This window comes from Crocuta crocuta, unplaced genomic scaffold (assembly GCF_008692635.1).
Source record: "Crocuta crocuta isolate KB4526 unplaced genomic scaffold, BGI_CrCroc_1.0 scaffold96, whole genome shotgun sequence".
Lineage (NCBI taxonomy): Eukaryota > Metazoa > Chordata > Mammalia > Carnivora > Hyaenidae > Crocuta > Crocuta crocuta.
In genome coordinates, this window is record NW_027531522.1 from 176,103 (window position 1) to 197,583 (window position 21,481).

Below are 21,481 nucleotides of genomic sequence, written 5' to 3' on the forward strand. Positions count from 1 at the left end.
CCTCTGTGCTGACAACTCAGAACCTAGAGCCTGCTTCAGATTCTGTGTCTCCCTTTCTCTCTGCCCCTCTCCCACTTAATGCTCTCTCTCAAAAATAAATAAATATTTTTTAAAAACTACAGGAATCAACTTTTTATATTTAAAAAATTTTTACTTTAGAGAAAGAGAGCATAAACAGGGGAGAGGGGCAGAGGATGAGGGAGGGAGAGAGAGAGAGAGTGAAAGCAAAGAGAGAGAGAGAGAGAGAATCCCAAGCAGGTCCCACTTTCAGCGCAGAGCCCGACACAGGGTTCAACCTCACAACCCTGGGATCACCACCGTAGCCGAAATTAAGTTGAATGCTCAATGGAATGAGTCACCCAGACACCTCTGAAAAGCTTTATTCTAATTAGTTATATCTCTTCTCATTCAAGAAAAGATTTAAATTACTAAAAGATGGTTTGATCTCTTCTCAATGAAAACGTTCACCTTCCGTATATTTCCTATGTTCACATTTTATATTTAAGTGTATCCAATGATTAAGCAATCAGAAATTTAAAAAATGTGTACCATCTTTCACAGCATAAAATGCATAAGGGTCCTCTATTAGCCCAGTTAAGCCTGCCTGCAGTATACAAAATGCCTTCACCATCTCTACTAACATCACGTACCACTAACTCTCCATCCAGCTGATCATAAATTCTCCTAAAATTGGGGTTTCTTGATATAAACTTCTTGAACTTCAGTTTTAAAAGGTTTAATACTGTATTCAACAGGCCAAGTCAGACTTGTTTTTCCAACAGCTGGTAGGATTCCCCTAGAGCTGAAAGCTATCGGCAGAAGAGAGGAAGGGAAGGGACAAACGCAGGCAAAGAATAGGTTTTTTTTTTTGAAGAACCAACACCTCCAGCCAAGGAGAACAGTCGTTTCACCTGAGAGCCCCTTGCTATCTGTGTCTCACCTGACAGCCCCTGATGTGAGCCAGTATGAGCTAGACTGGACCTCAGGACCTTCACAGAAGCCCCTCTGAGTTGTCCTGAAGTTACCTGTAGCTCAGTGTCATAGCAAGATCTCCTAGATGTGTTTTCCACCATTTTTTAAAAATACGATATATGCAGTAGCATGTTGACAAGCTAGGCATGATAACTGAAGTGCTTATGTGAGCTCCCTGCCCTACCCCCTAATATACTGAACAAAACCTTCCTGTACTAACCCACAGAGAGACAGCACTTTGAAAGTCATCTGTCTCCTTACTTGTAACAAGTAATAAAGTTCTTTGTTTTCAACATTTTCTTGGGTTGTGTCCAATCTGAGGTATCTCAAGTGGTGAACCCCTTGAGTTTTGTTACACAGCTTGGCAAATACCATTTTCACCCATCCAGGTGACCAAACCAGAAACACTTCTTTCCTTCATCCCTCATATCCAATCCCTCATTATTCTACTCTTTTTCAAAACAAACAAACTCATCCGCTTCTTTCCATAACCACTGCCACCACTTTAGTGGTGCATCCTTAACTGAAAACACTTCTGATACGGTTATTCAATGCTTACACTTAAAATGAAATCCAAAGTCCCTTATAATTTCCTGTATGATCTGCCTCAAGGATTCACTCTAACGTTAATTCTGTCATCATGCCCTTTAATCACTACATTGTAGCCACACTGGCATTATTTTGTTCTCCAATCAGCTAAGCTCTTCCCTATCTCAGGACCTCCAGATATACTTGGAATACTGGCTCACTTCTATTAATTCTTCACTTGGCTAACTCCCATTCAACTTTTCTCCATATCACTATAAAGATTCCACATTTGCTTTGTCCACCTGGCCCATTACTGATGCCCAATAAATAACTAATCACTTCATTTTCGATTATCCAGCGAGTACTTAACCAAAAAAAACCCCAAAAACAAACAACAACAACAAAACCAAGAGTGGGGTTACAAAAGAATGTAATTAAATGCTGAAACTAAAGAGTGTTAAAAAATTATTTTAAAATCTGAATGTGTTCAAAAACTATGTGCAAAACTGAAAAGTCTCCCCACCGCCCCCAATAAGAAACTGTCAGAATGTTGCCATCAAAAAAGATTTTTAAACGAAGAAGGGCAAGACACTGTCACAGTGATTATTCCCAAAAGATAATTAAAAACCCTGGAAACGATTTTTTGTCCTTTTGCTTGATGAAAAAAATGGGAAAGAGTACGAATAAAAATAGTAAGCAAAAGCAGTCAAAAGCTTTAAAATGTTTATTAGTCATTTCTAACGAAAAGAAGGAAAAATAAAGAAAACATTCGTAGTATTCAAATTATTATGTTTGCGTTAAATTCCATTTAAAAAGGAATGAAAAATATGGGTACCAGGGTTGTGAATAGTAAAGTCTCTGGAGAGGCGATCAGGTAGAAAGAAAGCATTATTTGCTCTCTTTACATTTAAGGCAAAGGCGTCTCCCCCATCCACACTCTGCTCCCCTCACCCCAGAATGTCCGGGTGAACTGAACAATGCCTAATGGATTCTCTAGTAAAAATTCCACGGTATCAACTCGATAAACCAAGGTCTCCATCAGCTCATGCCTCTGTTTCAACGTCAGCCTTTTACTCTCAGCGTGTCGCTGATCCTTCTCAACCCTAGGACTAGTTTTGAGCTGATCGCCACCCCCCCTCACCCCCCACCCCCCACGATTCCAAATGAGAAATCGCTTCCACGAAACGCAAACGGCAAAGAGCCGAAGGCAGGAGGAGAGGAAAAAAAAAAAAAAAAAAAAAAAACAGGGGGACAAAAACCCNGGACCGGATGCCAGACTCACCTGGGGCTGCACCGTACTCGAGAGGGAAAACATCTCCTACGGGACCTCAGCGACCTCACCCGCCTGCCGAAAGTGCCCCTCTGTCCAGGGCTCGGCGGGGAGGCCCTGAGCCCTTTTACCCTTCCTTTCTCCCCTCTCCCCTAACACTCACTCTTCCTAGAAACAGAAAATGGCCTCCCCTTGTTACAGCTACTGCAACGACATACAATCTGCCCCGGAAGGCAAGGCTTCCACGCAACACTGCTTCCGGGGCAGGTGGGCTACACCACCAGCGAGTGAACGTCAGTGCTCGCGCTCCACCTTTTCGGGGTCTGTGTCTACGACAGCTGCTGAAGTCCTCTGGCCCCCAGACTCGTTGATGCTCACGGGAGTAATACAGGTGCTGGATCCTCAAGCTCTCTGGCCATATATATTTTTTTTTCTTAAGAGGGGACGGCATTAACCCTGTTAAATCTTACACTTTCCTTATGAAATCTTTCACCATAGTCTCCTTGACTGGGCCTTGCGTTATGATAAACTGTTTTTGCTACAGTTTCGTGCTTTTTATCTTTCCCACAGTAAATCGAAAATTCTTCCTATTGGTCCTAATCGGCCTCAGTCAGGCAAGTTACGTCCTGTTAATATTGTCAGATGACAGGCCCAGCCACCTGCTTCCTGCTCATCCAGTTTCTCCACATTTTATGATTTCGACTAGCCAAACGAAACCGGCTTACATTTCGCGCGGGGGTGCGAGGTCGCGAGGAGTAAAAAACAAACAAAACCAAGCAAAAGTGGAGTAAGGGTGGGTTCTATCAACCTCGTTTGGAAGTCAGGAGAAACCCAGTCAATCCCGCGATTGAGATTCAAGTCCGAGTAGCCTGGTTTCTTGTAAACAAAAGACAGCCGGGGCGCAGCCCGCCCCTCCCCCCACGGTTATTACTAAATTTAGTAATTGGGCCGTGGTCACCACCCTCGAAGTCTGTGGTTGGTTGGAGAATTTCCCAGCGTCCCAGCCCTCACCTCCATTGGGTACTTCCGCGCCTACGAGCACGAGGTGACAGGGGCGGAGCTGCGCTGGGCTCGGCGTGAGCAGGCAACGTGGTGACGTCACTACCGATGCGCTGCGTGGGCGGGGCCTTACTTTGAACCTGGTTGGCGGGAGTGTGGCTTGGGAAGGGGCCTTAGCTGATGCTACAGGCTTCCATCTGGGCTCGCCTGCTATGGAGCCCACTACGGGGAGCGAGGAGAGTGGAGGAGACGCAGTGACAGGGGAATGCGTGAATAGGATCCGGGTGCCAAGACCTCCCTCCATTGAGGAATTCACCATAGTGAAACCTATTAGCCGTGGCGCCTTCGGGAAGGTGTATCTCGGACAGAAAGGCGGCAAGTTGTATGCGGTGAAGGTAAGAAGGCGAGGAGTACGGAAAGGGAAAGAGTTCGGACCTTCGGCCCCCTCTTCTTCCACCTGAACTAGGCAGGCCCCAGGGTGTCAGGGTCCTTCGCAGCCCTGTGAGATGACTTCTTATTTGGGGTGACCTGAGCGGTGGCAGGCCGGGTATCTCGCTTCTGCCACGCCCTTTTCACACCGCCAGTGCTTAGGAGACATCAGGACTCTGAATCCTTTTTACCGCCTTGACCTTTACCAGGATTAAGTTTGAAACATTAAATGTGAAACAATTATTTAAAGACTAAACTGAAACCTGTTAGAACATGTCACTCCTTTATCCTTGCAGCAGTATATATCATTCCAGAAGCATTCAAGAGCTTTCGATGTATTTGAAGCCCTTCTGGCCACTCTTGGTCCTCACCCACTCCCATAGTTTCTGATTACTCTTTATTTAAGCACTGAAAAAAACACGATAAAGAAACCAGAAGTTTTATTGCTAACGCAGTTTCAACTTCCTGTTGGACGTTGTTATGTGAACATCTACTAAGTACTTTGAAACTGTAATTGCCTGACTTTGAACTATCCTCTCCACCTAACTTAAACACTGAACCTTCTGTATTCCCTCTCTCCGCTTAATAAAACCACTTTCATCCCTATCATTCAGGCTAGAAACGTGAGTCATTTTAATTTCCCTCTACTCCATCTGTATAACCTATGTCTCAACTAGTCCTGTCAATTCTATCTCATATTCCTTCTTTCGTTTTAAGTTTATTCATTTCTAGAGAGGCAGAGTGAGCGAGGAAGGGCTAGAGAGAGAGAGAGAGATAAAGAGAGAGAATCCCAAGCAGGCTTCTCACTGCCAGTGAAAGCCTGATGAGGAGCTCGAATTCACAGAATGTGAGAGCATGACCTGAGCTGAAATGAAGAGTCAGAAGCTCAACCTCCTGAGCCAGCTGGGTGCCCCATCTGGTATTCCTTTTTATTATCTCTTTCATTCTATTACATTCCCAAGTCCACCCAAACACAGGACATCATTTTTTGTCTGTCTTTTCTTCCTCCCTCCCTCTCTCTCCCTTCCTTCCTTTTTAAAGTACAAGTTAGTTTCTAGAAAATTAAAAATTGGGTAACTATTACCACAATCCAATTTTAGAACATTTCCATTACCCCAAAAAGACTTCCTGCCCATCTGCAGTACCTCCCCCTTAACACCTTACCCCCAGGTAACCACCAATCTACTTTCTGTCTCTGTAGGTTTGCCTTTTCTCTACATTGCATGCAAATAGAATCATACAATGCATGATCTTTGGCTTGTTTTGTTTTGTGTGTGTGTGTGTGTGCATTTTGTTTTGTTTTGTTTTGTTTTACCTGACAGTGTATTTGAGATTCATCAGGCCTTCATTTCCATACATAGTCTATTGGAATAGGCCCCTAACTGGAATCGATATTTTTGCATCCATTCCTTAGGCTGTGACATGCAACCTAACCAACTCCTTAGGAAAGCAATCATGCCTCAAGCCCTGGCCCTAAATGTTCAGTGTAACTTCCAAATCATGTGTTCTAGGCATTCCAGACAATTGGCCAGTCATGAATGCTGTGTATTGTCGTGCCTCTGAACTTATATTTGTACTGGTTCCTCCTTTAGTGCGTTTCTTCCACCCTTCTCTGCCACCTTTATTATTTATGTATTAAGGTGGTTACATAAACCATGTTTATGTTCATCTTAGCTCCTCTTCAAACCTTCCCTGACTTTTCAGACCCACCCATTGAATTTAATTCTTCCTTGCTTCATATGTTGCTTTTCCTTCTGCTGTACTTACTGATCAGTCATTATCACTTATTGAAATGAAAACACCAGTTCATTTTTTCAGTATTTGTTGAGTATTCCCTTTGTGTTTAGGATCTAGGGTACGGTGGTGAACAAACCAAACATAGCCTCACAGAGCTTCCAATCTAATGGAGCGATAGGTGAAATCATGTTATGGACTGGCTTTGCCAATTTTCCTGTTTTCTTATGGAAAGGTTATAAGGCTGGAATTTATATTGCATTAATAATTTTGTAAAATATTCTAATGAATCTTTGGAAGAAATATGACTTTTAATCATCCTGAGAATTGATCTCAGTATTGCTGACTATTCAGGTTAGTGCTTCAATTTTAATGCAGATTATATTATAGTTTTGCTTCCATACCAATTACCTTGAAACTTGGAAAGAGTAGTTTTTTTCTGTAAGACAGCATCTGAGACTGTTAACTTTGAGTACTAACCACTCTTAAGATTTTTTTTCCAAGGCAAACAAACTTCCTATGTTCTTCCACTTTCTGATTCAATTCTCAGCCATTAAGAAATCAGAAGTTAAATCAAAAACTATTAGCTGCTAATTCTCCGTGCCTAGATTCCTGATTACGGGGCTTATTAGGAGGAACATCACTATCTTTTGACTTGTTAAAAGAACAGTAGGGGCGCCTGCGTGGCTCAATTTGGCTCAGGTCATGATCTCACAGTTTGTGAGTTCGAGCCCCATGTCGGGCTCTGTGCTGACAGTCTGGAGCCTGCTTTGGATTCTGTGTCTCGCTCTCTCTCTCTCTCTGCTCCTCCCCCACTTATGATCTGTCTGTCTCTGTTTCTTGAAAACAAATAATGTAAAAAAAAAATTTTTTTTTTTAAAAATAGAATGGAACTTTTTTCTACTAGTATGCAGGGAACTAAGGGAACATTTATTTACTTCTTTTTCCTTCTCTAAAAGGATGTGATACTTTTGCCACTTGATGCCAAAATAAGTAGTTCTCTTGAAAAAAGTTTTGATTTGTTTTCACCATATTCGGTTTATCTGACAGTTTCCTAATGGCAATGTGGAGTCCAAACGACATCTGTATTGTTTCTCTTCATCTTTTTCTTTCATCTGGCTTATCACAAAGGCAACTCTGAAACCTGAGAACATTTTGTAATAAAAAATAAAATAAATGTGTTATCATGTTGTCTACCATAGGTTGTCAAAAAAGCAGATATGATCAACAAAAATATGACACATCAGGTGCAAGCTGAGAGGGATGCACTAGCCCTAAGCAAAAGTCCTTTCATTGTCCATTTGTACTACTCCCTACAGTCAGCAAACAATGTCTACTTGGTGAGTAATTTTCCATTTTTTTTCTTCATTTAGCATCACTGAATTCAGTGACTCAAGAAGAATACAGTCTCTGAAGTTAGGGTACTTGCATTTGAATTCCGACTTTTGCACTTAGTAGCTTAATGACTTTGGCCAAGTTCCCTTACCTGTTGTTTGAGCCAGGGTTCACCAGAGAAAAAGAATAGGGTGTATGTGGTATGTGTAGAGGGTGGGGATTTAAGGAATTGTTCTATGTGATAGGGCTTTCACATATGAAATCTGCTGGGTTGACCAGCAGGCTGTAGACCTGAAGAGTCGGTGTTGCAAATCAGATCCAGAGGCAGTACAGAAGCAGAATTCCTTCTTCCTGGGGTGGGGTGGGGTAAAGGTGGGAGGCATGGAGGACAGTCTTTTTTTTCTTTTAAGACTTTCAACTGACTGGATTGGGCCTACCCATTTTATGAAGGGTCACCAGCTTTTACTCAAAGCCTAACTAGATGTATCATCTAACACACACCGTTATAGCAACATTTAGATTCATGTTTCACCAAATCTCTGAGTACCATGGTTTAGCCAAAAGGACCCATAAAATTAACTATCATACCTGTTTCCTCACTTGCAAAATAGAGATGATAATAATAGTACCTACTTCAAAGGTTGTTGTGAAATTTTAATAGGTTAATATAAAGCATGTAGGATAGTGTCTGGCACATAGTGCTGAAAGTATTTGGCAAGTAAAGGACATAATGGGAATACTACATACATTTTGATATGTAATAAAGGAAGATTTGGGGAAGTGGTGGATATTGGGTGTGTGGACTTTGACAATTCCTTGCTTTTCATTTCTAAGGAAGAATTTAAGGGCACAGGAATGGGTGAGGATATCTCAACTATAAATTCTGGAGATTCTTTTGACTTCTGAGATGCTTTGTACATTAAATGTTTGGTGACTCCAATAGCTTATGTTTGGTATGCACAGTTGGTTCCCTATGAATGAGTGGGTCTTAGGATGTAGATTTTAGACCCCAAATTTGTAGTTTTACCGATAGAATGCTCATTCCTTTCATAATTTGGTTGCCTTCAGAAGTGGAAACCCTTTGGGGCGCCTGGGTGGCTTAGTCGGTTAAGCGTCCGACTTTCACTTAGGTCATGATCTCGCAGTTCGTGGGTTCGAGCCCCGCGTCGGGCTCTGTGCTGACTGCCAGCTCGGAGCCTGGAGCCTGTTTCAGTCTGTGACTCCCTCTCTCTCTGACCCTCCCCTGCTCACGCTGTCTCTCTCTCTCTCTCTCTCCTAGAAATAAATAAAACATTAAAAAAAAAAAATTTAAAAAAAAAGAAGTGGAAACCCTTTATCCTCGATATACTAAAGCCCTCTATGGAACTTAACTGTGCCACACATCAACTTTTTTGCTATGTCAAAAACTTGAAGGGGTACCTGAGTGGCTCAGTCAGTTAAGATTAAGATCTTGGCTCAGGCATGATCTCACTGCTTGTGAGATCTGACAGCACAGAACCTACTTGGGATTGTGTCTCTCCCTCTCTCTCTGCCCCCTACCTGCTTGCACATGTGTATGCATGTGCACACTCCCCCTCTCAAAATAAACTTTAAAAAGATTATAAAAGCTTGTGTCTGAACAGAACTCTTATGTGGAAGAACCTGATATTCAACTTTGAGTTGTAGACCTGAATGTTCAGGATAGATTATAAAAATAGAGTCAAATCTAAAACTCTTTTGATACCTGATGGCTAAATCCATTTCTAGTCTTTCAGTAAATCAGTGAGTGTATTTAAACCACATAAAACATGGCTACAGGGGCACCTGGGTGGCTCAGTCAGTTAAGTGACTGACTTCAGTTCAGATCATGATCTCTCGGTGTTTCGGTTTGAGCACTGGGTCAGGTTCTATTCTGACAGCTCAGAGCCTGGAGCCTGATTCAGATTCTGTCTCTCTCTCTCTCTCTCTCTCTCTCTCTCTGCCGTCTCGCTCATGCTCTGTTTCTCAAGCTCTCAAAAAATGAATAAAAATGTTAAAAAAATAAAAATGTATCTGTTACAGAACCATACTAAAAATATGTAACTGTAACACTCAATATTTTTATCTTTAAAAAATTTTTTTTAACATTTATTTATTTTTGAGAGACAGAGAGAGACAGATCATGAGCAGGGGAGGGGCAGAGAGAGAGAGGGACACACAGAATCAGAAGCAGGTTCCAGGTTCTGAGCTGTCAGCACAGAGCCCGATGTGGGGCTTGCACCCACAAACTGTGAGATCATGACCTGAGCCAAAGTCGGATGCTCAACCGACTCAGCCACCCAGGTGCTCCTCAAATAATACTTTTCAAATAATCATATTGTTTATAATTTATAATATTTGTATTCCTTTTTGATAGATAATGGAATATCTTATTGGTGGAGATGTCAAGTCTCTCTTACATATATATGGTTATTTTGATGAAGAGATGGCTGTGAAATATATTTCTGAAGTAGCCTTGGCTCTAGACTATCTTCACAGACATGGAATCATCCACAGGTAAAGACTGCCTTTTGTGTAAACTATTACTTAAAAAGCACAAGTAATCAAATTATGTATTATGTCTTTGAGTCTGAAATATTTGCATAATAATTTGCCCACGTATCTGGGTTATCTAAAGTTTGGGAGTAACTTGTGTAAGTTTAGAAACGCCAACTCTTCTTTCATCTCCCCTCCCTTTGTTTTTTAAATATGTTACTTTGAGCATCAGTATGCCATTTTGTTGTGAAGAATATTGAATCTTTTTTCCACTCCTTTATTGTAACACAAAAATGCTATATTTTCTTTTTTTTTAAATTTTTTTAAAAATATTTTTATTTATTTCTAGGAGAGAGAGAGAGACAGCATGAGCAGGGGAGGGTCAGAGAGAAAGGGAGATACAGACTCTGAAATAGGCTCCAGGCTCCGAGCTGGCATTCAGCACAGAACCCGATGTGGGGCTCGAACCCATGAACTGCGAGATCATGACCTAAGCGAAAGTCGGACGCTTAACCGACTAAGCCACCCAGGCGCCCCAAAAATGCTATATTTTCTAATTCCAGCTGTCTTACAATGTTTTGCTCTGTGCACAGTCATGTTCTAAAAAGTCATGTTCTAAGTGACTTTTCTCTGTTAAGACTTAATCTTACCCTACTTGAGAGAGGTAAATATCATTTTGATTTGGTCTGAGGTTTATTTTATCTAATGAGGTTTATTTTGTTTTAATGGAATATCTAATAAATAAGGCCAAAGCTAATAAAGCATTAAATCAGTTAACTTTCTCATAGGTTCAAATATACAAAGATTATTTACTTTTGAGAGTTGTTTTCCCCATTTTCAAAACCAGCAATAAGTGCCTCATTTTAGAGAAAATAAATAGGGTTTGATTCTCTGTAACTTTCTGGTTTTTTCCCCTGCTAATTCTCACATCAACAATAGCTCTTTTTTTATTTATCTGCTATTTGTCTTTTGTACATGCAGGGATTTGAAACCAGACAATATGCTTATTTCTAATGAGGGTCATATTAAGCTAACAGATTTTGGCCTTTCCAAAGTTACTTTGAATAGAGGTAAGAAAAATTGGAGGTAAGTACCTTTTAAAAAATCTAACAAATTTTAGATACTACATATTACTAACTTACATTCTTTTGTTAGTTTATAATGACTAAAATTTGATTATTACTTGTTCCAAAAAAGACTAGAAAAGTATACTGGTATTTCCTTTCAATTAAAGATGAAAAATGGTAATAATTGTTCCTAAATCCTTTAGGGCCCTCAGAGATCTTTGGATCTTCAAAGAAGAACTCACCATTTCTGTTCTTCTGACTTTTTGTCTCTACTAAAACTGATTTGACCAATTAAACATAAGTTAAATGATTAAAATGAAGTAACTTCAGGGTACCTGGGTGGTTCAGTTGGTTAAGCATACAACTTGGGCTCAGGTCATGATCTCATCATGATTTGTGGGTTTGAGCCCTGCATCAGGCTCTGTGCAGACAGCTCAGAGCCTGAAGGCTACTTCATATTCTGTGTCTCCCTCTCTCTCTGCCCATCCCCCACTCATGCTCTGTCTCTCTCTGTCTCTCAAAAAGAAAAAAATTAAAAAATAATTTTTTTAAATAATGAAGTAATACCTACAGAACTTATTCACACAGACAGTACCACCTTGATAAACTAAGGGCAAAGAAACTACACACAAAATCCATACGCACAAACACACACATATATATGGGAGTATGTTAATTTCACTACAAGTAATGAAAGAAATACTAATTTAAAAAATAACAAATGTTAAGCATCCGACTTCAGCTCAGGTCATGATCTCATGGTTCGTGGGTTCAAGCCCCACATCAGTCTCTGTGCTGACAGCTCAGAGCCTGGAGCTTGCTTCAGAACCTGTCTCTCTGCCTCTTCCCCACTCATTCTCTGTCTCTCTCTGTCTCTTAAAAATACATAAATGTTAAAAGAAATTTTTTTAAATAACAAATGAATCATTTAAACCTATTAAANAAAGAAAAAAAAAAAAAAAAAAAAAAAGAGGAGAGAGAGAACTGAAGATCCAGAATTAATGAGACTACAAAAGCAGTTTGACATTGTAATTAGCAAAGTGCTTTCTAACAGATATCTACCAATGTGTTTTAAGAAACAAAAGCTTTAATTCTTTTTGCCCTAGTGACTGATTATGTCTTAGAATTTATTCCTTTTTTTTTTTAATGTTTATTTATTTTAAGAGAGATCACATGTGCAGGGGAGGGGCAGGGAGGGAGGGAGACAGAGAATCCTAAGCAGAGTCTGCATGGTCAGTGTGGAGCCCAACGCAGGGCTCAACCTCACAACTCTCAGGTCATGACTTGAGCCAAAATTAAGAGTCAGGTGCTCAGCCACTGAGGTGCCCCTGTCTTTTATTCCAAGGTAATGATTCAAGAGAAGAAAATAATATGAGTAAAACTTTGTAGCAGCATTGCTCCTAATAGAAACTAGAAATTACTGAAGTACTCATAGAAATATGGATACTTGAGGGGCACCTGGGTGGTTCAGTCAGTTAAGCAGCTGACTTTGGCTCAGCTCATGATCTCATGCTTTGTGGGTTTGAGTCCCTCATCGGGCTCTCTGCTGTCTGTGCAGACCCCACTTTGGATCCTCTGTTTCCCTCTCTGTACCTCTCTCCTCCTCTCAAAAATAAATAAACAGAGAAAAAGAAGCATCAGATGGAAATAAGGGAAGGGAAGCAAAAATAATATAAAAACAGGAAGAGGGACAAAACAAGAGACTCTGAAATATAGAGAATAAACGGGGTTTTGGCGGGGGAAGTGGGCCAAATGGGTAAGGGGCATTAAGGAATCTACTCCTGAAATCATTGTTGCACTATATGCTAGCTAACTTGGATGTAAATTAAACAATTTTAATTAATTAATTTAAAATAAAATAAAAAATAAAAATCCAGCCTGAGTTCCATGTTAGTAAATAAATAAATAAATAAATAAAATAAAATGTGTGTGAACTTAAGCTAAGTGAAATAAGTCAAACAGAAAGCCAGATAAATTCACTTATATGCAGAGTCTAAAACAAAACAAAGCGGAGACACACCCGTTAGTACAGGGAACAAACTGATGGTTTGTTGGTGGGGAGGGGCAAAAAGGCAAAATGGGTAAAAGGGAGTGGGAAAGTACATGCTTCTGGTTATGGAATGAATAAGTCACGGGGATGGAAAGTATAGTATCGGGAATATATTCCGCAGTATCATAATTGCACTGTGTGGTGACAGATGGTAGCTACACTTGTGGTAGCATAACGTGTAGAGTTGTGTTTTTTTTTTTTCCCAAATAGTTTATTATCAAATTAGTTTCCACATAACACCAAGTGCTCATCCCCACAAGTGCCCTCCTCCATGCCCATCCCTCCTCACCCCCACATCCGTCAGTCCTCAGTTTTTGTCAGCATTCAAGAGTCTCTCATGGTTTGCCTACATGTAGAGTTGTTGAATTATTATGTTGTACACCTGAAACTAATGTAACATTGTGTGTCATACATACTTCAGTTAAAAAACAAAAGAAAAACACTGTAGATTTATCACATTACCTTTCTTTTTTTTTTCATTTTCTTTTGTTTGTTTTTTTTTTAGAGAGCGAGCGAGAATCTTAAGGAGGATCTTAAGCAGGCTCCACATTCAGTGAGGGGAGGGATAAAGATAGAGGGAGAGAGAATCCCAAGCAGGCTCTGCACTGCCACAGAGCCTAACAAAGGGCTCAATCTCAAAAACAGTTAGATCATGACCTGAGCTGAAATCAAGAGTTGGTTGCTGAAAAAACAGCCATGCAGGTGCCCTGTTTTTTTTTTTTTTCCCTAAGTTTATTCATTTATCTTGAGAGAGAGAGAGCAGAGGAGGGACACAGAGAGAATTCCAAGGAGGCTCTGCATTGTCAGCATAGAACCCGATGCAGGGCTTGAACTCATGAACCATGAGATCATGACCTGAGCTGAAATCAAGAGTTGGGCTCTCAACTGACTGAGCCACCCAGGCACCCCCTGCTTTCTTTTTTTTAATAAGGAAATATTTATCTTTTAAAATTTTATATTTGACCCCCTTCACATTTCTCCCATCCCCTGCCCTTGCCCCTGGCATCCACCAGTCTGTTCTCTGTATCTGTGAGCTTGTTTTTGTTTTGTTTTTTAAGATTCCGTATACAAGAGAGATCATACGGTATTCGTCCTTCTCTGTTTGGTTGTATGTGTTTGCTCTCTGTGTGTTTACTCACTAGATATGTTTATCTAACACAAGTTAACTTTATAGATAATGTTCATAATGTGGAAAGGGCAACAAAGTTCAGAAGAGATGATTATTAGCTAGTAAGTCAGTGACATTGAGGTTTTTAAAGAATTTCACATACCTTTTTTTCCATACGTAGATATCAATATGATGGATATCCTTACAACACCATCAATGGCTAAACCTAGACAAGATTATTCAAGAACCCCAGGACAAGTGTTATCTCTCATTAGCTCTTTGGGATTTGTAAGTACTTATTTAGAAAAAAAAACCCTCACATAACATGCCCATTTAAAGTTTTAAATCCTTTTTTAATAAATGATCAAAATAAATTTATTTTTTAAAACCATTTTTAAATGCTTATTATTGATTTTTGAGAGAGGAAGGGAGGGAGACAGAGCATGAGTGGGGGTTGGGGGGGAGGTGAGCAGACAGTGAGGGAGACACAGAATCTGAAGCAGGCTCCAGGCCCTGAGCTGTTCAGCACACAGCCTGATGTTGGGCTCGAATTCACGTGCTGTGAGATCATGACCTGAGCCAAAGTCAGACGCTTAATTGACTGAGTCACCTAGGCTCCCCTGATCAAAATAAATTTAAATATCAAACATGTTGAGTTACTTTCACATTTATCTATTTAGGTGGTATAACAGTCTGTGTATTTAGGTGGTGTTTTTGTGGAGGTAAATCTTAGCATTTGTTTTTGTTTTTCTCTCTTTACTAGTATACACCTGTTGCAGAAAAAAACAGAGACTGTGCAAATATTCTTTCAACCCATGTATCTGAAACATCACTAATTTGTCCTATGTCTGTAGATCACAAGGATACTACTCCTTATTCTAGCAAACTACTAAACTCATGTGAGTATAAAAGAAAAGGTAGTTTATTCTATTAAGTGTGTCTTTTAAGGAACAGCATGTTTTTAAATTTTTAAATTTTCAATATGAGTTTGAAATGCAAATTCTTTAACAGTGTGGGGCATTCCTATATGTCCTCATGTTAATGCCATTTCTGACACAGATTGTCACAGATTTTTTTTTTAAATACAGATTTTAAATAATCTCTACACCCAACATAGGGCTGTAACTTAACCCCGAGATCAAGAGTCACATGCACTACTGACTGAGCCAACCAGGCACCCCTATTGCATATCTTTAAGTCAACAGGATAAATGATCTAGTTAATGAGATATTCTTCATTTAGCGTGGTATTAGAATAATCATCGGGTAAATTTCACTGTACTGGGTCATTGGAAATCTAATTACATAAACAAGATGTAGTACCTATAATATTGTGTGTCTTTATAAAATTGTTTTTAAAAGATTTTCAAAAGATTTTGAAATAGTTGAAGATAAAATTTTCTCATTAGCACACAAAAGTGTCATGTAGAGGATGCTGCTTTTTTAAATAATTTTTTTAATGTTTACTTGTTTTTGAGAGAAAGAGCACGACCAGGGGAGGGGCAGAGAGAGAGGGAGATAGAGTCTGAAGCAGGCTCCAGGCTCTAAGCTGTCAGCACAGAGCCCAATGCAGGGCTTGAATCTACGAATCATGAGATCATGACCTGAGCTGAAGTTGGATGCTTAACCAACTAAGCCACCCAGGGGCCCCGAGGATGCTGCTTTCTTGTACTACCTTGCTGTTAGCCAGTTCACTGTTACTTATTGTACCCAGTCATATTAAAAGAAAATCCCTTATGGATGTGTGTAATTCATACTTGTAAGCAGATAAACCTCAACATTGGAATAAAGCTATGGTTTTAATTAAATACAATTGAACTACGTAAATTTAGTCACATTTCAGTCTTTTATCATATCTGGATATAGAACATCAAGAATGCTCCTTTATTAAGAAGAGTTTCAAATTGGATAATGGATATTCAAAATGGATTTCCTTCTAATTACAACTTGATTCTTTTGTCCCAATTTTCACTTGAGAACGTTGAGGGGTTTGTTTTGTTTATTTTGTTTTACCCTAAACATTCAGATCGGTACTTGTGTGCCAAAAACACCTGAGCCATCATTATGGATTGGATAATGTTTACCCGGAAGGAGTTCTGATGTGCCATACTCAATACTCTGCCTAATTTTCTGCAAAGCTTCAGGTTCAGTGAGGAAATCAGAAAGATGTGACACAAGCTTCAATATTTTCTCTTCTCTACAGGTCTTGAAACAGTTGCCTCCAATCCCGGGATACCTGTGAAGTGCCTAACTTCCAATCTTCTGCAGTCCAGGAGAAGGCTGGCTACGTCAAGTGCCAGCAGCCAGTCGCACACCTTCGTGTCCAGTGTGGAGTCTGAGTGCCATAGCAGTCCCGCATGGGAAAAGGATTGCCAGGTGAGAGTGCCATTTATCTGAACCCAAGCCAGTTTAGTATGGCCCATTGATGATAGAGAAGCCTTTTACTTTTTCATGTAAATTCTGTAAGGAAATGAAACTGTTACCTGAACAACAGTCAAGGCAGTCTTCATTACCGTGTGTATTCTGCCCAGTTATTTTTAAATATTTCATTTCTCGTTCAAGTGTGGAATTATTCATGATTAATAACATATAGGGGCGCTTGGGCAGCTCAGTCAGTTGAGCATATGACTTCGGCTCAGGTCATGATCTCACAGTTGGTGGGTTTGAGCCCCGCATCAGGCTCTGTGCTGACAGCTCAGAGCCTGATGCCTGCTTTGGATTCTCTGTCGCTGTCTCTGTCTCCCTCCCTCTCTGCCCCTCCCCTGCTCATGCTCTGTCTCTTTCTGTCTCTCAAAAATAAACAAACATTAAAAAAGATTATTTTTTTAAATAATATATAATGAGCTTGTAGATAATTGATAGTAAATGTTTGGCTCAGAGACATCTAGATGGGCTTTGGTCTTTTTTGTATTTTTTCTTTTTTAATTCCCTATTATGACTAGCTTGTTGCACTTTCTTTTTTTTAAGTCTTACTTTAAAACTTACACTGCCTCCTTCTATACTGTTTTCTGCCAGTTTCTCATTTAGTGGAATGGTAACTCTTCTGGATCAGAAATAAATTTTAGACCACAAAGGTAATGCAGGTGTGCCTTTAAAGGTATTTATTTTAGGGGCGGCTGGTTGGCTCAGTCTGCTGAACATCTTGCTCTAGATTTCAGCTCAGATCATGATTCCAGGGTCATGGGATCAAGCCCCATGTCTAGCTCCATACAGAGCATGGAGCCTGTTAAGAATTCTCTCTCCTTATGCCCCTCTCCCTTGCTTGTGCTCTCTCTCTCTCTCGCAAAAACAAAACAAAACAAAAAAAACATTTATTCTAAGGAGATTGCTTGCTAAGTGAATGGAGTTAACTTAAAATTATTTTACTTCATGTATCTATTCTGTTTTTGCCTTTTTTAAGCCAGTAAAGCCAATAAGTATTAAAGCTGAGAGATACTAAAGTTTTAAATTCTAATAAAGTATCCTTCATAGAGTACAGATGAAATACTGTTATATTAGAATGATGATAATACACAAAGAATCAACCTTCCATTTGAGTAAGTAATTTAGATTGTATTTGCTCCTTATTCTCAGTAATATGGTTTTCTTTATTGTTGGATATTTGTATTCTAGAAGTAAGGTCAAATTATTTTCCTTAATCTTTTTTCCTTCTCTTATAGACTGCTCTATAGGTTGTACATGCTACAGGATAAACAGGTTTCCATTCCTAATACTGTTATTTCACCTCTTCCTATTACAGAAAGTATATTGTATAATATTTCAAACTATACACAGGGTTACCTTCTTCCTCCCACTTCTGCATCCTTGGCAAATGCAGTAATTAGATTATAGTAGTCTTTCTCAAGTTATGAACAGAGAGGGTTGTCTGAGTGGCGCAGTTGGTTAAGTGTCCAACTCTTGATTTTGGCTTAGGATAGATCATGAAATCTATCCTTGCATCAGGCTCTGCACTGGGCATGGAGCATACTTGGGATTCCCTGTCTCCTTCCTCTGCCCCTACTACCCTTGTTCACTCCCTCTTTCTCTCTCCTCTCTCTCAAAAAGAGTTATGAACACAAGAGTAACAATGGACCACAAGGGAACCCTGATAAACCCTGTGCTAATCTTTGGATGATCTTGCAGATCTAGGAGTTATAATTTAGGGATTTTTGTTATTTTTGTTCATGATCAAGCACTCATTATTACTAAGTACAGTAATAAAGTTTGATTTTCACATACCAAAAGTAGGCAGTGTTAGAATTTACTGAAGATACACTCTAATTGAGTAATCTTGTAAAACTCCTGACTACCCTGTACCAGTTTATAATATTACGTACAAAGCTCTGATCATACAAGAGCACTTGAAGATAGTTGGAATTCAAACAGATTTTACGAAAAGTATTTTGTTATTAATGCATCATCATTTCATCTTGTTGACAGTGGATTCTTATTCCTGTTATTTTGGAATTTTAATTAGAAATTATTAGTTTAGCTTCATCTTTATCAGCTTGGTTTTATTATACTTGTACGAAGTGATATATGTTTACATTAACAAAATTTTTGCCTATAATTTTCCATTAACTATATTTCAAGTCCTGTGCATTTTGTAATTCAAAACAGAATCATCTATACCCCTGTTGCCAAGCAGATATATACATAATGTAACCTTACCCTCAATTTTGCCTGAAAATGTTGCCTATTAATATTTGCTACTTAAATAATTTGTATCAAATACGTGTTACAGAATATGAAATAATGCATTATACAAATGCATATTAAATTATACAAACACATACTCTAGAAGAGTTCATTTGAATTTTAGACTAGTGTTTTACTCAAAATATATATAAATACATGCTATAATTGTTTATATTATTTTCTAATTTTTGGTTATCATTGTTTTTTTGTTCCATTGGAAAGTGGGAATGGGTAGCATAGTAGTTTATAGGATTATTTATTCTCCCTAAGTTAACAGGTTTAAAAGGTTCAAGAACCTCAGTTTTATACAGCTAAAACAGTGTTTTTTCCTCCCTCTCAGGAAAGTGATGATGCACTGGGTTCTACAATGACGAGTTGGAATATAACAGAAAAACCTTTATGTACAGAATCTACCAATGCCATCGAGACCAAAGGTTTCAATAAAAAGGATCTTGAGTTAGCCCTTTCTCCCATTCATGACAGCGGTACCATTCCTGCGACTAGAAGCTCTTGTGTAAACCCCGCTAAAGAATGCTTCCCTGGGGAAGTTTCTTGGGAAGCAAGAGAACTGGATATAAATAACATAAATATGGCCACTGACAAAACACAGCCTGCTTTTCATCGGTCTGATCCATGGGCTGTGGATTCTGGTGATATGACTGAAGAGCACCTTGGGAAGAGAGGTTTTAAAAGAAATTTTGAGTTAGTTGACTCTAGTCCTTGTCAGAATATTATACAGAATAAAAAAAATTGTATAGAGCTTAAAGGTAGTAATGAAATACGCGATGGTTGTATAAATCAAAGGACAGGCTTAACAACTGAAGTCCAAGACCTTAAGCTATCGGTATGTAGAGGTCAGCAAAATGACTGTGCTAATAAGGAGAACGTGGTCAATTCTTTCACTGATAAACAACAGACACCAGAAAAATCACCTGTCCCAACGATAGCAAAAAACCTTATGTGTGAACTGGATGAAGATTGTGACAAGAATAATAAGAAGGATCACTTAAATTCTAGTTTTCTCTGTTCTGATGATGAGAGAGCTTCTAAAAGTATTTGTATGGACTCTGATTCATCTTTTCCTGGAATTTCTATAATGGAAAGTTCATTAGAAAGGCAGTGCTTAGATCCAGATAAAAGCATCAAAGAATCGTCTTTTGAAGAATCCAACATTGAAGGTCTACTTACCATATCACCCGGATGGCAAGAAAGTACCTTGTCGAAAGGTGATGAGAATCCCGCTGTGCGAGGCAGTGGCCAAAAAATGTTAGCCCCATCTTCAGAGGTGTTGAAAACATTAACCATATCTAAAAGAAATGCTGTAGCTTTTCGAAGTTTTAACAGTCCGATTAATGCATCTAATAACTCAGAACCATCCAAAATGAGCATTACCTCTTTAGATGCAATGGATGTTTCCTGTGTTTATAGTGGTTCGTATCCCATGGCTATAACCCCCACTCAAAAAGGAACATCCTATGTGCCGTATCAGGTATGTTATAACTCTTTAACACTTTGTCTTTTTTTTTTATGTTTTATTTATTTTTGAGACAGAGCATGAGAGGGGGAGGGGCAGAGAGACAGGGAGATATAGAATCTGAAGCAGGCTCCAGGCTCTGAGCTAGCGGTGAGCACAGAGCCCGACGCGGGGCTCGAACCCAGGAACCATGAGATCATGGCCTGAGCCGAAGTCGGACACTTAACCGACTGAGCCACCCAGGCGCCCCTAACACATTGTCTTTAGACTTTGTAACAATAAACTATTAAAGCCAGATGCTTGCCTCTCACCTGGATTATATGAGATTTACCACAGAATTCTAGGTTGGGAATCTATGGATTGATGGTTAGAGGTTTTTGATGCAGGAAGATAAAGCTGGTAATAATTTTATTATTCTTAACTATAGTGCCTTCTTCATTTGCTCTCTAGACTTTCCCATATTTCCAATCACATGTTTGCATATTTACAATCACATATTTTCACTTGATGACAGCCACTCTGAGGTACAATATAGAGTCCACTCTACCTTGCTGCCTTCTAAGGATCTTCATAGCTGATCTCTTTTTTTATAGAAACAAGTTGGAAAATATATATTTCCAATCTTATGTTGTTTGTATTTTCTAAACTTTTATCTTAAACCCAAAGTTTCATTTTTTTCCTTCCTTTGCAGAGAGATCATAAAATAGAAAGTACAAGCCCTGAATTAGGATCACAAGATTCGAGTTGTCTATTCAGAACTTACTGAGTGACTTAGCAGCCCCTTTCTCTCAGAGCCCGTTTCTTATCTGTTTGTGGAATATGCTGGTACCTGTCCCGCTGGTCTCAGAGTCCTTGTTAGATATCAGAATATCTTTGTTTTTTTTTTTTTTAATTTTTGATTTACTTTTGAGAGAGAGAAAGAGAGACAGAACGTGAGCAAGGGAGGGGCAGAGAGAGAGGGAGACACAGAACCAGAAGTAGGCTCCAGGCTCTGAACTATCAGCACAGAACCCAATACGGAGCTCATACCCACAAACCATAAGATCATGACCTGAGCCAAAGTTGTACACTTAACCAACTGAGACACCCAGGTGCCCCGAGATAACAGAATATCTTAAAAACTTAAACACCAATTAGCAGAGGAAGTTTATTTATGTTTAGTTCCAACTTAATGTCTTGTCCCAGTTATTTAATCATTTGTCACAGTGTCCCTCAGTGACCATTCTTAAGTTTGTATTAATCCATGCTATCAAGAAATTTTTCTTGGGGCGCCTGGGTGGCTCAGTCGATTGGGCGTCTGACTTCATCTCAGGTCATAATCTTATTGCTCATGAGTTCGAGCCCTG

The 21,481-nt window shown here is 39.4% G+C and overlaps 2 protein-coding genes across 5 annotated transcripts in view; one reads left to right on the top strand and one right to left on the bottom strand.

Moving 5' to 3' along the window:
* Window positions 1-2,871, bottom strand: part of YME1L1 (YME1 like 1 ATPase) — a 47,522-nt gene extending 44,651 nt beyond the window's left edge. The window contains exon 1 of the mRNA XM_077772471.1: window positions 2,783-2,871. Within this exon, the coding sequence (XP_077628597.1) occupies window positions 2,783-2,815 (33 nt within the window). The 5' untranslated portion in view covers window positions 2,816-2,871. The remainder of the gene's footprint in view (window positions 1-2,782) is intronic.
* A 44-nt stretch (window positions 2,872-2,915) lies between these two features.
* The window catches only part of MASTL (microtubule associated serine/threonine kinase like), a 28,231-nt gene continuing 9,665 nt past the window's right edge, over window positions 2,916-21,481 (top strand). For 2 of the 4 annotated variants that reach the window (XM_077772467.1, XM_077772468.1), the window contains exons 1-8: window positions 2,916-3,161; window positions 7,135-7,272; window positions 9,642-9,781; window positions 10,742-10,830; window positions 14,167-14,273; window positions 14,749-14,884; window positions 16,188-16,360; window positions 19,002-20,150. In XM_077772467.1, coding sequence (XP_077628593.1) covers window positions 2,952-3,161; window positions 7,135-7,272; window positions 9,642-9,781; window positions 10,742-10,830; window positions 14,167-14,273; window positions 14,749-14,884; window positions 16,188-16,360; window positions 19,002-20,150 — 2,142 coding nt within the window. In that variant the 5' untranslated portion in view covers window positions 2,916-2,951. Of the gene's footprint in view, window positions 3,162-3,981; window positions 4,165-7,134; window positions 7,273-9,641; window positions 9,782-10,741; window positions 10,831-14,166; window positions 14,274-14,748; window positions 14,885-16,187; window positions 16,361-19,001; window positions 20,151-21,481 lie in introns of those variants that run through there. The other 2 variants (XM_077772469.1, XM_077772470.1) reach the window with 1 other exon arrangement.